Genomic DNA, 16267 nt, shown 5'->3' on the forward strand with positions numbered 1-16267 from the left:
TGCTCCAAGAACAGCAAGTGTATATTTTAAGGCTTTAATAAAAAAATGAAGCTTTATCATCTTGGAGCACCATTATGTTTAGCCTATCAAAAACGAGTCCAATACTATTCAATTCCCTCTAAACATCCTAAAGTCAACATGATTTACAGGTCATCATTGGACAACGGCTGCAAAGAGACAATTTAATATTTTAAACAATATTTCAAACGACATTCACAAGTACAGCATCAGTATTAAAAAATCAGCACTGCCACCACTTCTTCATAAAAAGTAAATTAAAACATCGCATTAAGAGCAGGAAGAACCTTGAGAACCGAGTGGCTGTGACCAACCCTGACCCTCCCGCAGCCTCTGTGCTACTCGGGAAAACAGTTAACTTGCCGTGGAGGAGTCTAGTGTACACAGCACACACACATTAAAAAGGATAATCTGAATAATGGAGAGAGAAGGAAGTTATCATTTCTATATAACCCATTCCTAAGAAAATATAAATGAAAAGCACTCATCTTGCAGTCAAGGATACCTATAGCTCAGAGTTCAGATAACATTAAAAAGATAGAAAACACCCTACTTCTGACAAACTTAAAAGGGGAAACTGGTCCTACACCTACATTCCCTGATGGAGGTGGTAACCAAATGAGTAGCCGTTTTAGAGACCAGCACATGCAGACTTAAAACGCATCGCCAACGGCCTACCTTGAAGTACCTCTGATAAGTTATAACGGAAGTCCTTGGCTTTGGCTGCATGCATGCAAAAACACGAAAATTGTTATTTGCGCTTAAAGATACACATCGTTTAAATCTCTTCTTTTGTGTAATAGACTTTCCCTAGCAGCGTATCACTGTAGGTCAACCAAAGTACAGATCTATCCAGAAGTTTGTCTCCAAAGTAAAATTCTTCTTCTGTCACTCTACTAGTCTATCCAGACACTTGCCTCAAAGTGAGAAAAATGAGACGCTTCAACAACAGGCAGATTCCATGTAAGGGCGCTTTATTAGTCTTTGCCTTTCCCCGCAGGGAGACGGCTATAACCTGCTAAGTAAAGCAAAAGCCCAGGAGGGCCTATGGAAGAGGGGGTTTTCCCTGCAACACTGCACACGTAGAGAAGTGCGCGTTTTTTTCCAGTGACGGGGCTCACATCTTTCACTGGATTATTACAGAGGAAGGACACTCACTCACAATAGCCAAAAAGTGGAAATGACCCCAATGTCCATCACTGATGAATGGAAGAGTAAAATGTGGTGTATCCATACGATGGAATATTATTCTGCCATAACATGGGATCAGGGTCAAACCTCGGAAACACTATGCTAGGTGCGAGAGAGCAGACACAAAGGGCCGCGTGCTGTATGACTCCATCCACATGAAATGTCCAGAACAGGCAAACCCCTGGACACAGAGAGTGCAGCAGTGCTTGCCAGGAGTGGAAAGAAGTGGGGGATGGGAATATTCTGAAATTAATGATGATGATGACAGCACAAAATAATGAACATGTAAAAAGCCAGTGAATTGTACATTTTTACATATTTACAATATTGAATTTTATGTTAAGTTTTATCTCAATTTCAAAAAAAAAAAAAGACTTGGTCAGGTGAAACAAAGAGTATGGCTCCCAAAATTGTACAGAATCACTAATGTAAAAATCATAAAAAAAAAAAACTGCAGTGATTACAGGGAAAGAAAAGGAAAAGAAAAGCCAGTTATCAGAAGCAACATGACACCTTGCTCGAAACAGCCTACAGACCACATCTACACATGCACATGTGCATGCACACTCCCACATCACGCACACAGTTCCAACAAGGACACAGAGGGGTGTGCTTTGAGATGCCCTCCTCAGGCAGGGTCTTGCAAATTGTGTGTTTATGACCCATTCATGGGGGGATGAGGGTATAGTTCAAGCGGCAGAGCACGTGCTTAGCATGCACAAGGTCCTGGGTTCAATCCCCAGCACCTCCTCTGAAAATAAAGAAATAAACAAACCTAATTACCACCCCCTCCAAAAAAATAAATAAATGATCCATTTATGGGTCCTTAAATAAATTCCGTGGCTCATGACCAGTATTTTAAAAATTCATCGTATAACAAAATGGAATAGAAATGATAGAATATCCCATGTCTTTGAGAGTAAGTACTATTTGATAAGCATTTCTGTGTGGTATACATACAACATAAAGCCTATTTTTTTCTACTAGAGATCATGTTCAAAGAAGTTGCAACCACTGCTCCAAGGTAACCCTGGTAACACCCCCTTTTGTTCCTACCCAACTGAGAACCACTGAAAGGCTCCAGAAATCAACGGCATCAGAATCCTTACCTAACACTTCCTCATAGTCAACCAGATCAAACCAGACGACAGCCACTGATGTCCACACTCCCAGCAATGCGATGACCATAAACCACGTGAAAAAGGAACTCCCAGAAAGTCCTCCTTTCTTCCCATTCTTTTGTCCTCCGTGCTTTGCCTCTGTTAAGAAATAAAACAGACGTACAAATGTCATTATCTAAGAAGAAAATGCAATTCTATTGAAACTCTTTTCACTGGAACACTTCCCCAGGAATTTGATGGTACTTACAATGATAAATCATTTCCAACATAGTTTTTGTTTAAATTCCCAAATCATGTTACAAAAATAAAGCACTGAAACTGGGAAAGACTATGCTCAGACTCACCACCACACACCTAAGACCCCAACATCAAAGGAATAAGAGAAAGAAGCTACTAATGGGCTAACAATTTTTTAAAATAAAAATTGATAAAACACATGTATTCCTTCCAAGTTCTTTATCCAAACTACCTAAATACAATCTTTTTCAAAGTTCACAGCATATCAAGAACTTAATGAAATCACAAATGTAGCCAAATTCTCTTCTCTGTCCCGTTTAGTTTCTGTAGAATCTTAAAAACTCTATTAACTGCCATAGAAAAAGCTCCCCCTACTTCCACCCCCACCAAACACTCCATCTTCTTAGCCAGAGACAGGCAGAAGAAGGAAGGAAATTATTTATAGGAAACAGAGGTCGGGGAAGAAGAGAAGCCACACAGGACAGTTCATTCCTCCTCCTTCACGAAACTCACTGGGACCCACGGAAACAGGAAAAGGTTTTCACAATTGATCTCAATGCAGGAAACAGCTCTGTAAACTGCTGTCAACCAGAAGTGCCATGCATCACATTTGATATGTTTAATATACTTAACACTCTTCTGAAAATATTCTTACAGCCAAAAATAAGCAAAAGTAATGACAGTCAAGTGATATTAAGAGAAAATGGTCAATGCTGTCCTTAAAAGGATCATTAAAAACTCAAATTTCTCTTAAAAAGGGATATTATATAAATGTGAATAAATTAAAGGGATATGAGATACCCCCACATGCCCTTCAAGAAAAGGAAAAGCTTGTCAACCAGGCAGCAGAGCAGGACACTGTCCTCTCCTGGTGGAGCCCGGTCACCTCCTGATTCTCATAATGGTCCTGTCAGTGTTTCTCAAGAGGGCATTTCCAGATGTTTAAACAGGACAATCCTTCATCCTGTGTGACTGTTTCTTGCACTTCAGGGCAACGGGCATCCCTGGTTCTCGCTGGTCCCACAGGTAAGGAGCTCCCCGTGGTTATGACACGTAAACACGCCCCCAAATATTTCCAAGTGTCCCTACAAGGGCAGTGCCTGGTTGAGAATCACTGGAAGTAAGGATAGAAATAATCATCTGTTTTACAGAAAAAAGGTGAAATGACCCAAAGTCACCCAAACACAAGTTGGGCAGAGACAGGAATAAACCCTGACTTCTAATGGTCCTGAATTCCTTGATCCATATAAATGGGCCAAATTATGTGACTTCAGAAACCTCACTAGCTCTGACCTAGGACCTGCTTTCTGACTCTACATCCAGCTCTAATTAGGGAATACTGGCAGGGATATACTAGGGGCTCAGATCAAGCATATAGTACCCACTGTTCTTGTGAAAAAGAAATATACATTTTTTAAACCAACCACTAGATCAACTTTTCAAAAGGGGCCATAAAAACTGTATCAATCTTAGAGAGTGTACGTACGTATGTACACATCTTTATATATCTGTATTTAAGTATATAAACCAATGACCAAATAAAACAAATTTCATTCTTAAAGAAAAAGCCAATTTCCTTTTTAATGGTCTTTAAATATTAACAGACCCATCAATAAAAGCCAATGTGTAAATAATTCTATGATGAATCTACAGAACTATGCCTCCCAAATAGCATTTGGCCATCTAATTTCTTTCTTTATTTTCTTTCTTTCCTTCTTTCTTTCTTTCCTTCCTTCCTTCCTGTTTCTAACATGATCTATGAAAAGTCTCCTAAAAGCTGGCTATATAAACATAATTTATGCATTAAAAAATACTTGCTGGGCACAGGTCATAATGTTGCTTATTAAATCCACTTAAAACAGGCTTCACTGTTTTATGATCTGAACATAGCCATGGGAGGGGAGACTATGTAAAAATTTCTTCAATGTTGGTGGGGGAAAATGATGATTTCCAATATTTGTATGTGTCTGAAGCATAGGAATTATAAGAAGAACAATATAAAATAAAGCACCACTAAAAATTTAAAAAAGAAAAAAAAAAAGAAATAGTTTATGTAGGGGTACAGGAGCACCAGATTCAACACTGTGTTGTGTGTCTGATTTATTAAACTTTGATAAACATGAAGGCATTTTTAAGACTATATTTTAAAAACCCTTATTTCTTAATAACAAATCAATACATGCATACACACCCATTTGCATAGAATTCTAACTATAATAAGAATAATGCCCTCGGACAATATCTATTTACTTCCAAATAAGGCACTGTAATAGTTAATGACTAAGGCTGTTTCTCCCTCGGTTACTATCTAAGAATCAAACTTAATTTTTTTTTATTTAAAATAAATGTTAAAATGGCAGGAAAACTGGGTTCTTGTCTTATCTCCTCCAGGACATTCTGTCACTGACACCAGTCTCTGGTACTGTGTATTACTAACGAGAAAATAGTAAGACTAAATAAAGTTCATCCTTTTATTCATTCATTTAATGCATTTATTCAGCATTTATGTGCCAGACATGACACAATTTTTACTCCAGAATTAAGTTTTCAAAACGTGCACCTCAATAAAAGCACACCCCAGGCTATGCTATTTAAAAGAAGTTTATAAAGAAATAGCGAATAAAACTAAACAGTCATTTGAACTCAAAGCCCAACTCTTTCTCCACTTCTACCTCTCTCTTTTTTTTCCTTCTACCTCTTTTTTGAAGCAGAAGTGGAGGGAAATCCCTGAGATTCTCAAAAGGGAAGTATCATTTGTCCAAGTTAATTCAGTAATACTTATCTAAGTTGCTGGCCTCCAATACCAAATATACGTAAAAAGTGGAAAAGGGCTTTAAAAAAAAAATTATATGAATGCATTTACCAAAACAGAGAGAAGGGATCAGAAGGGGGAAGAGAGAGAAAAAACACAGCTTTACCTAGACTCTATTTACAGTTATTATAGACATGATTCTAATAACTTCAATCAAGTTTCCTAACTTACTGCACAAAACTAAAGGACAGACTTTAAAGACAGCCTAACCTAAAGGAGTGAGTTAAAGCAACAAACTGCTGATGGAAGAACAGCCCATAGAATGTCTGAACACAGCAGGGCAGACATGAGACCTGGAAAGAGCTGTGGCAGGAGGCCATTTATAACCGATGCTCAGAGGCAAACCCTGACTAGTCCCTAACTATTAAAATAACCTTTAGTACAAGGTAATAATGATATTCATATTAATTCTGTCATTAAAATATTATTTTAAAGTGTTTAAGAATACAAGATAAGTATAAATCTTGGAAAGATTATCATTCAAAATGTCTTTAATTAAACAGATTTATTATTTTTAAAGGTAAATGTCAAGAAAATAATTGGTGTGTGTTAGTTAGAATATGAAATGATTATTAGCATTATTTTATCCATCACCTTTATAACATCAAATAAATGAGGTGTTACTCTAACAGTATTAATCTTTTTACTGTTAATATTTACTAATTCCATAAAGGAACAAAACAGTAAATTATAGAAAGGAGTCTTTCCCAAGACACCATTTTCAGGGGAACTTTTTAATTGACACCAAATAACACACTCCTGATTTGTCACTTTGTAAATACGGTATGTCTAGTCCCAAAGGGCAGATTGGTTTCTGTCCAATGAAACTCAAAAAAGCACAGTAAGATAAACCCTTCAGAGAGTTCAAAACTCCCTAAGCAAACCTGAAACCAGCACTCTGTTCCAAATGTATTCTGGAAGCACACCTTGTAGCTGTCCCTCTCCTCTAAGATCAGAATCAATCTAAGAATCTTCATTTTACTTCCTGGCTCCACATTCACCCTGTAGCCCCAGGGATTAGTCAAAAACGTTTTTTAATGGGGGTTAAGAACACGGCAAGCACTGTGTGATTCATTTCCTTCCATGTTGACCCGTCAAAAGTAATAACCTCCAAATCAGATGTTCTCACACACCACCAAGCACAGAGAATTACCACGCCGAGCATGGAATGAGTCTGTCCGACATGAAGACTGGATCCAGGACAACAGGCAATTTTATTTATTTGGTTAAGGAAAGGGGAAGCAGAAGACGTACCCCAGTACCTGAACAGCAGCCCATTAATCAACTGGAACTACAATTAACTGAATGACAAATCAACCATTTGTGAGTTTTGGTGGGCTTTATCCTGGAGATTCCATATTTATGCCACATTTATACACATTGAACGTTTTTAAAAAACCCACAAAAACAACTCATCAAACTGATTACTTTTCCACGTTACAAAATGTTTCCCTTTGGGAGCCGAGGACGGTTAAAAGCAGGTCAGAAGTAACAGATGATTTTGCCTCACTGTGTAGATTAAGCAATCCAAGGGGAAGAGAATTGCCTTCTAAAGGAACTAAAACTTAGGTATATAAGTCATAACCTTCTTCAGGGCAACATGGGGCAGTTTATCAGAAGAGTCAAGTGACCCATTCTAACCATTTATTTAAAACAGTGTTCAAAGCAGAGATACTCATATTCTCCATACTAATAATAGAATCCTTCCAGTGGCTACTCAGGCAGCTGAGAGTTGGAAGCAGTCTTAATGCATCTATTTTTTTTTCTTAAATCCATTTTCAACATGAGACAATGTAGCTTGCCTTCAATCAAATGAAAAGACAATCTTAACCTACAAAGAAAAGCAAAAACAAACACATACAAAAAATGCAAATTCAACACACTATTAAAGAACACCTGAAGGTTAATGATTCAATTTAAGAAAACAAAAGAAAATCCTAGTGTCTTTTCTTTGCATTTATTGAGCAATGAATGAGTCTCTCTAATACGAACAATTTTGCTTCACAAAAATTAGGTCCGTTTCCACATATGGTTAAACCTTTGCTTGTGTGTGCTCTAAGTGTGCTCATTAATACAAGACAGGACTTACACAGCCCTTAAATTTCCTACAATTTTACATGAGAGCTGAATGCACACAATTCTTTAAATTCATTGGAATTAACTTATAAGACCAAGACAGACCACTTATTTATTTTTCTGAAGTTTGTAAAATGCAATCTTTGGAAGCACGATACACTAAAAGATATTCTAAGGTAAGACACTAAAACTTAGTATTCACATGAAAGACAGATTATTCCATGAAAAATTCAACTATCGTGAAAAATCAAAGTCGCCAGACGTTCAAAATAGAAAACGTAGAAGACGCAGTCAAAGCACTTAGCCAAAAATATCTCAAGAGCGCACAACTGAAAGGCAAGCTAAAAACTGTCAGCTAGAACCCATGCCACTTTTAACCCAAACAATAAAAATATACCTTTACCTTCAGCCATTTTGATGCCTTCAATCCATGAATAATATATACTGAAGAAAAAACCAGAGCCCTATCAGCAGGTACCAGGCACACCGCCTCCCTTCCCTGCTGGAGCCGCGGACTGGCCAGCCGCCCCTCGGGTGAGGCCTCCACGCTGAAACTGGACCTGACTGCAAACTCACCAGTTATTTTTAGAGGCCGCTTCCTCGTGGCCAAATACTGCTAATCGCTCAGGCTGAAAGCGCTCTGCTGACAGTCCGACAGCCTTTCTCCCACTAACAGGACTCCTTTCTGGGTTGGTCCTATCCCCCCCACCTCCAAACCCTAAAAAAAAAAAAAAAAAAAAAAAAAAAATCAGGCATGCAGAAGAAAATGGAATGGAACAACCGTGCTGCTGGTGCGCTGGGTTTTTGTAACCAGTCTTTAATGGTTTTAGCCTAGGGACCAAGTCATTCAAAACCAAAACAAGTCTTGCTATACAACACGGCCCCACGCCCCGGGAACAGCTTGCATTGGGGTTTCAGGATCTCACCAAATGCCTGCATGGAAAGGCCACTACTTCAGTTTGTTTGAGTGAAACAGAGCCCTAAATGGTGAGAAATGAATTAATGCTCTAGAATTCTGATTCAGAGGCGTTCCCATCCAAGGCGAACTCCTCCGAAGGCACAAGTAGAGCAACAATAAAAACGTGTTTCCCTAAAGAAGGAGGGAGACAGAGGAAGGCGGGCAGGCTTGGAGGGAGGCGACGGGGAAAGAAGGAAGTGCAGCCGTAAGAGCTGTCACTTAGGGACCACCACCTCGGGCCCTGGAAAGAGACTGCACAACTGCACTCTGATTTCCTTCCACTCCCCTCCAGCCCCATCTCCGAATATTCTCTTCTGTGAAATAAAACCAGCCCAATTCCAGTACTGTTTATTCACTGATTTAACATGAGCGGCTCACAGAATTCCTCAGAGCTCGGGTTAGTACACTATATTAACTTAGCACAAACAGGATCCAGAGCGAGGCAGCAACCTTTCAACGTTGCTTACGTGTCTTTTATGCTTTCAGTCAAACTGAATTCTTCCAGTGCAAATTCAACAGTTAAACATTCCGAAAAGGAGTCAGCAACCTATGATACGGATATGTGATGGCCCAGAACCGGGACAGACTAGACAGGGCACCAGGGACAACTAGTCAGAACTGACCAGCGTCTTAGGTGTCCTGTCCCAGGAGCCACTCCCTTCCTCAGGGATCTATCTCACTGAAGTGAGTGTTTGCTAAAACGTTAGATGACCACGATTCATCTGCTGACAGGGGTGGAAGACCGATGACCAACCACCATACCAATTTATTAGACAAATATTTCAGAAGCTTCTTTTTGTTGTTCTCAGAGGGAGAGGGAGAGTGACAAGAGACCCTTCTTGGGACCACTGGAGACCAAGCCACTTCACTTACATGGTGAGTAGCCCGTTTCAGACTTCAGAGCCCTGGATCCAGTTCCGGCTACCTGGGAAGACATCAAACCTCTGGGCCTCGATTTCCTTGCCTGTACAACATGTCTTGGCGTGAATGAGGCATGCAGATGTTTGCGGAAGTCATGCATGCAACATATTTGGATTGAATCGATCTGGACATGTCTCCTCATCTCCAATACCCAGCTCTTTTCATGATCCTACCCTGCCATCAAGACTGCAGGGGCTGCTGGGGTCTCCTGTCTCCCTTCACAGGCCTGTGCAAGGCCAGCTGCATCCTAAATTCCAGGTCTGGGGCCAAACGCTGACCTGAGACAAGAACCACAGCTGCTAAGTGTGGGTACGCCTCCCCCTGAGGCTCCTTCAACACAGCTCCAATAGACCTCCTGCACAAGCCTTTGTCACACATGTTCACACGTCACAGACTTAACCTTCTCCTTTGTCTTCTGCAACAGTTCTACAGTCATTTCAATAAAATATCTTCTCTCCTCAGTTTCTCAATAACAGCATACCTGCTATTCTAGATCGAGTGTTTAGGATAAATCTCTCTGCAATAATATTTAATCTATCACATTTCTTAAGGAAAAAGAAATCCTGAATTTCAATTAACTATCTCTTATAAAAACTATAATAACAATACATTTTTATGGTGGGAAATGGTTATAAAACTTTAAAAAAAATAAAATTTGCATACATCAAATCATGTTTTTAAAAGTCTAGCAAAGGGAGCTAAAGTAATATTAACTATTCCTTGTAACAGCTGCTGGGACCAACAGCAAACTCGCACTAGATCCAACCAAAGAGCAAGCTTCTACAACGTGCTCTGACACCGTTACCATCAGCCTGATGCTACCGGAGACCACAGGAGCCAAGAGCAATGACCACGGAGTCCCGGGCTCTGCCTGCCTCCAAAACCAACCAGGGGAAAAACCCATCACAGCTCTCATGGATCAGTGCTGACGCCGTCCCTCCCCTCACTCAAGCAGCTCTCACTGACAGCAGTGGTTCTCAAACTCTGGAGCACATCAAAGTCACCTGGAGGGCGGCTCAAATCACAGACTGCTGGGCCCGCCCCAGAGTTCCTGACTCTGCACATCTGGAGTGGGGCCTGAGAATGTGCATTCCTAGTAAGTTCCCAGGTGACCTGACCCTGCTGGTCTTGGGGCCACGCACACAGAATCACCGCACTGGCCCTCCTCATTCTCAGGTCTGCAGCGGGCAAAGGAGCTCTTGCTTTTCACTGAGTTCCAGGCTATCATTCCTGACCACCTAAAAAAGGAAAAAGAACAGCAGCAGAACCTGAGGTCCCGCCGCCCAGTTCCACGACCCTCCGCCACCATCGCCGCCATTGCCGCGGCCAGCGCCCTCTCCCCCGCAGTGAGGGCTTCTTCACTCGATTCCAGCCGTAACCATGGAATTTCAGCGTCCATTGGTGTGGCCAACACGTCAGGTTCTCTTTCCTTCATTTCTCCATCCCCAGTGATCTGGTCCCCTCCGTTCTATCCACACTCATTCCTACATTCTCACCATGGACCTTGTCACAGACCCAACTTAATTAGCCTCCCTAATCGCGTCTTCACTCCTGTTGAAATTTCTCCTGGCACAGCACCTAACAGACGATGCAGCCCTGCTAAGAAAGCTCTGCCTACTTGGATACATCATTAAGGACCACAGGGTACCACGAGATACCAAACGTGCAGTTCTTCAAGACAGAAGTAAAAACTTTTCATCTGTATATGGTCTCTGAGGCAAACATGAGCAAGTTTTACCATTCTAAACCTAATACTAAATAGTTTGCATTGCAGAAGTGAGCAAAGACAACTCAGCAGACACTGAGGACAATCTATTTAGACACGCCGCTCCCAGTCAGGGAATGCGCCCTCTACAAGGGAAGGTTCACGGTCTATTGAGTACATGATGCACAGAATAAAAACATCCACTCTGATCACAGCCTCCCGTGTTTCCAGCTTGTTTCCCCATCAGTTTCTTCTTGGGTCCTGTACTTCTCTTGCTTTTCCTTTTTCTTACCCCCTCTTCACCTCCTGCCTTCACATCTTTCCAAATCCGCCTTAAGAGTCCACAGTTCATCGTTTGAATCACTCCCCGACTCACTAAACTCCCCTGCGGCTCTATTTGCTCCCTGCCTCCATCTGCAGCAGTTGGCGCCCTGCACAGACACAGCTCTCCCCCCTCCGCACGGCTGCAAGGGCAGCGGGGCAACCGAGTGAAGACCAGACACAGGGCACAGTGAGCCAAGGGCAGCCAGCCCTTGGGACTGCCTGTCAGTCCCATCACATCCCTCCAGAGCTCACTGTCCCCTTCTCCACGATGACTGTGTCTAACGTCTCTGCCTCTGGTCGATCTTCTCAAACTCAAAAAAAACCACCAAAGCCTCTTACATCACAGAGAAGACAGAACCGTCAGCAGGAAGCTGTCTTGACTGGGCACTGCCGACCATCACAAACTGAAATTCACCTGCATTCATTCTCTGCGTTGCTCCTAATGCCTCCACCCCCTCCACCCTCGGCGGCCTTACACCCTGTCCTGTCACTCTCCTGTACACCGGGCTCTGCCTTTACGACATCCTCCCTCCACCCACAGCTGGCCCCTGCCCTTCCTCCTCCCCACCACAGATGACATTCTCAGCAGAGCTGCCACTTCACTGCTTTCGTTTTCTAACCACCTGCCGACTCCTTACAACCTGGAGGTTGCAATCTGGCTTCTGCACGTGCCTCTGGTGTAGTAGCTCCAATGTCACACCAGTCACCTCCAGGTCATTAGACTCAATGGAAAATTTCCAGTCCTCACCTGATTTGTCCTCTCAGAAGAATTCTCCCTCCTTCTTAAACATTTTCTTCCCTTGGCTTTCATTAGTTCAGAATCATCTGGTATTTCTCCGGCCTTTCTGGACATTCTAATCCCTAATCTCCTTCGCTAGTTCATTCTCCTCTAGTTGACTTTTAAATGTGGGAATTCCGTAAACCTTGGTCCTATGCCAGCTTCCTCGTTGATTTTACCTACCTTCTATATGGCTTAATTTCTTCTTTCCTTTAAGCTCCAAACCCACATATCTGTCTCCTCAACATCCCATGTGACTGACTTACAGAAACCCTGTACTTTGCATCTACACAATCGAACCCATGATCCCTCCCACCTCCTCTCTACTGTTCTAAATCTCATAAGCCTTTCCATCAAGCCAGTTGCTTCAACCGAAAACCTGGGGTTCATCCTTGACTTTATACTCTCCTCTTTTCCCAAACGCTTATCTCTCAAATCAGAGTTTCTCCATCAGGCAAACGGGTTACAACTATGTCAACATATGAACTCCCCTCATACTTGGGTTATCCTTGTCTATGGACCCCAGTGTGATATTTTAAAAAGCAATTTGTGTGCAGCATGACATGAAAAAGTGGGAAATTGTGTCTGAAATGACCCACAGTTCCGCCTCTTCACTGTGGTCATCCAAATCCATTAGCGTCCTCTCCTAGACTATTACAACGCCTTAACATAAACTTCATTGCTCCAGACAGCTGCCAGGATGATTTTTTAAAAATCTGATTCTATCATGACCCTGTTAAAATCCCTCAATGGCTTGACAGTAGTCTTAGGATAAAATTTAAATCTTCAGTGTGGCCTTTAAGACCCCACTTGACATGTCCCCAGTCTGTCACTCGGGATTTAGTTTCATGCCACTTCCCCAAGCTGTCTATACTCCAGCCACAAAAACACACACCATGCGCTGTCCTGTCTTGAGGCAAGACCTCGGCACAGGCCACTCCCTCTTCCTGGGATGCCAGCACTGCTGCCCCCAGCCCAGCTCCCCCTCCCACTCCACTTCAAGGAAGCATTTCCGAATATCCTCTCACAGTAGCATGGACTTCTTCAAAGTGTTATTTCACTGGTAATTAGACAACTAGAATAATTAAGTTTCTTAATCTCTTCCTAACTCCAGAATGCAAGTTTCATGCAAGTTTAAGACTGAATCTGCCTTATTCATTCCTGTACGTTTGCCTGGCACCAACTTGCTAAAAAAGCAGGTAAATTCTTTCTCAAATCCTTGATATTACACGAGTAATCAAACCTCTTCCTGCTAACACTTCAGAAGTAAGGGGGCAAAGGCACTGGAAAAACGGTCCAACAAGTGCCAGGTCACTTCGGGTTTCCTCATCTCCAGGAAATTTAATGATCCTAAAATTCATTCCTAAGAAGAAAAGACCTACACATTCTTCAGAAAGAGAGAGCTCAAGCACAAAGCCCAGGGGCTCCTGACGGACCCACACTGGGCCCTGGGTCAGATCAATTCCCCACTGATCTTGGCCGACTGACACCCAGGTTGAATGCAGAAGGCCCCAGCACGAACGAGGTGCAGGACCCCGCTCATCTGGTCCGACAGGCAGACCCCTCACGCAGCTCCTAACTGCGCGGAAAAGGCACAAGTGGCCAAAGGCGTGAGCCGGGGGAGCCGTGGGTTTTAGAATTTCATAAGACAAGAATGAGAAAGTCATTTCCATTTGCATCAGGATAAGAAAGGCAAAGTGAAGTATTAGCAACCCCTCTCTCTATCAGCCTCAGGATATGGCTCAGAATCCTTGTATGCTATTCTCTGGAACCCCACGTTGAGGAAACACTGCCCCGGCAGACGCCTCTGTCTGTCACTACTGATTCCCTGCAAAAGGGAACAACTGAATCAGAACATGGATCCATCAACTCCACCTGGGGAATCTGTGATGGACCAAAATGCCATTGGTAGGAAGCTGAAAACACAACAGAAAGGGTAATTGACACAACTATGCATCACAAAATATTCTAGGGACAGCCAAGAACCCTTCACTTAATAAATTCATAATAATGAAGCTGATAAAAAAAATAATAAAAAACAAGAACGAATGCAATTGTAAAATTGCATAGTAAAGAATTAACTTTACCCCAAGAGAGGTTTGGCTTTTGCCCTTGCCTACGCGGAGGTCCCTGGAATGTTCTGCCTGATAGGAGTGATTCGTTTGCTTGGGGGCTTTGACCATCAGACAGTCTAGCAATGTGATTTACGATGAGGCTTTGGGACCAGCTGTACGGCTGTACCAGTTAAGGCCAGTCACGCTTGCAGTATGTGATGGGGCCCCAATTAAAAACGTCTGGGTACCCAGGCTCAGATGAGCTCCCCTAGTTGGCAATACTCCATATGTGCTGTCACACGCTGATGTCCCTGAGGACGAGGGGACCTTTGTGTTTGGAACCTTCCCACGTTGCCCTGCGTCTCTTCCTTTACCTAATTCTAATTTGTATCCTTTCCCTGTAATAAAACCAATGGTGGGTAGAGTACTTTCCTGAGTTCCAAGTTATCCCAACAAATTATCAAACCTGAGATTAGTTGTGGGGACCTCCAAAATTGTGGCCAGCTGGCCTGAAGCGATAGCAGCCCTGGGGACCCCCAAACCTGTGGCTGGTGTCTGCAGTGAGGGCAGTCTTGTGAGGACAGTTCCCTTGGATGGTTCAGTTTACCTGACTCCTTGCAGAAATCATGACCAATTAAATGTATCGATGACTCGCTAACAGTGTCCTTCCCCCAGATTACAGGAACTGCATCCTTTCTTACATACGTGTCTCCAGTGGAAATTCCATAGCTTTGCCAAGAGCTAAATAGCCAACCTTTGTAGAAAAATGAACCTCAGTTTTCAACAAACTTGGTAAAGTACGAATATTCATTTATAAATTCCAAAAATTCCCTGTCTAAAGCCAAAGGAGAGAGAGGTCCTGCAGGAGGATCCCTCGTAGAGACCAGGAGTGCCTGAGGACTGGCAGCAGCCTTGATGGCCCACCCTAAGCCGAGATGAGCAGGACAGAGAACCCATCGGGGAGGGACAGCTGCAGAGAAAAAGCAGCAGCTACCAAGCATTCGGCACGCCTGGCAAGGTGTCAGCTTCCCAGGACCCGAAGATGGCAGTAAGGGAGGACCAGGGTCTACAGTATCTTGCCAGTATCTCACTCAGTAGGGCTGACTGCCAGGCAAGGGGCCCCCAGGAGCAAGAAAGAGGGGAGTGTTCTATCAGGAGTGGACGTCCAGGAGGGTTGGAAGAAGTCATACGCTGTGGGGAGGTCCCACCAGGCCTTCCAAAGAATTCACACAGGAAGCATTTGAGTGCCTGTCACTTGTGGGCAACTGTGGTCAGCTGTCCTATCAACTGATAGGGACTGTGAGGGCACAGGCCCTTCCTTCTCCTCCTCTCCCTTCCCCAGCTCTCTTGCTGAGCCAGAGCCCGCAAGAGGCAGGGAGGGCACCACCCCAAAGCAGATCATGCGGAGGGGGTGCAACACCACCTCCCCACTTCAGGCCCCCCTGCCTTCCTGCCAGTAGGAGACAAAAACTGTATTGAAAATGAGATCATATTTAAACCAGACAGACTTTTGGAAATAGAGGGTGACTGTGGTATAAAGGAATCTGTCCCAGAGACAGTCAAGAGCCTCTGCTACCCAGAGACTCATCTGGTCCAACAAACCACAAAGACTGGAGGAAAATGATGCTTCATATAACAGCCTGTTAGACAAAGACTGTGAAATAAAGCAGCTACAAAATGTGGTTGCGTATGTTAGGCTGACCCATAAAAAACCACCAGCATTTGACCATTTTTGACCCATAAAAATGATTATTTCATGTGATTCAAACAAACAATACATGAATATTTTCAAAATATTTTATTATGAAAATTTCTGAACACACAACACAGCTGAAAGAATTTTATGTAGAATACTCATAGATGTATCACTTAGAGTCAACGATTAATGTTGTATTGTCTTGCTTATGGCATATCTATTTGTCCTTCTACATCAAGCCATTAATCCATTTTTCATGTCTAATGCATTTCAAAATAACCTGCAGACATCAGCACAGTTCTCCTAAGGACTTCAGCTTCTATATAATAAAATACAGTTCAATATGTATCATTTTTACATACAATTTACATAAGAT

General features: G+C 42.7%; 1 protein-coding gene across 9 annotated transcripts in view; it reads right to left on the reverse strand.

Moving 5' to 3' along the window:
• The window catches only part of ASPH (aspartate beta-hydroxylase), a 160452-nt gene that overhangs the window by 125768 nt on the left and 18417 nt on the right, over positions 1-16267 (reverse strand). For 8 of the 9 annotated variants that reach the window (XM_074354914.1, XM_074354912.1, XM_074354911.1 and 5 more), the window contains exon 2: positions 2319-2468. In XM_074354914.1, coding sequence (XP_074211015.1) covers positions 2319-2468 — 150 coding nt within the window. Of the gene's footprint in view, positions 1-2318; positions 2469-7858; positions 8070-16267 lie in introns of those variants that run through there. The other variant, XM_074354915.1, reaches the window with a different exon arrangement.

The sequence above is a fragment of the Camelus bactrianus genome, chromosome 29 (genome assembly GCF_048773025.1).
Source record: "Camelus bactrianus isolate YW-2024 breed Bactrian camel chromosome 29, ASM4877302v1, whole genome shotgun sequence".
Classification (NCBI taxonomy): Eukaryota; Metazoa; Chordata; class Mammalia; order Artiodactyla; family Camelidae; genus Camelus; species Camelus bactrianus.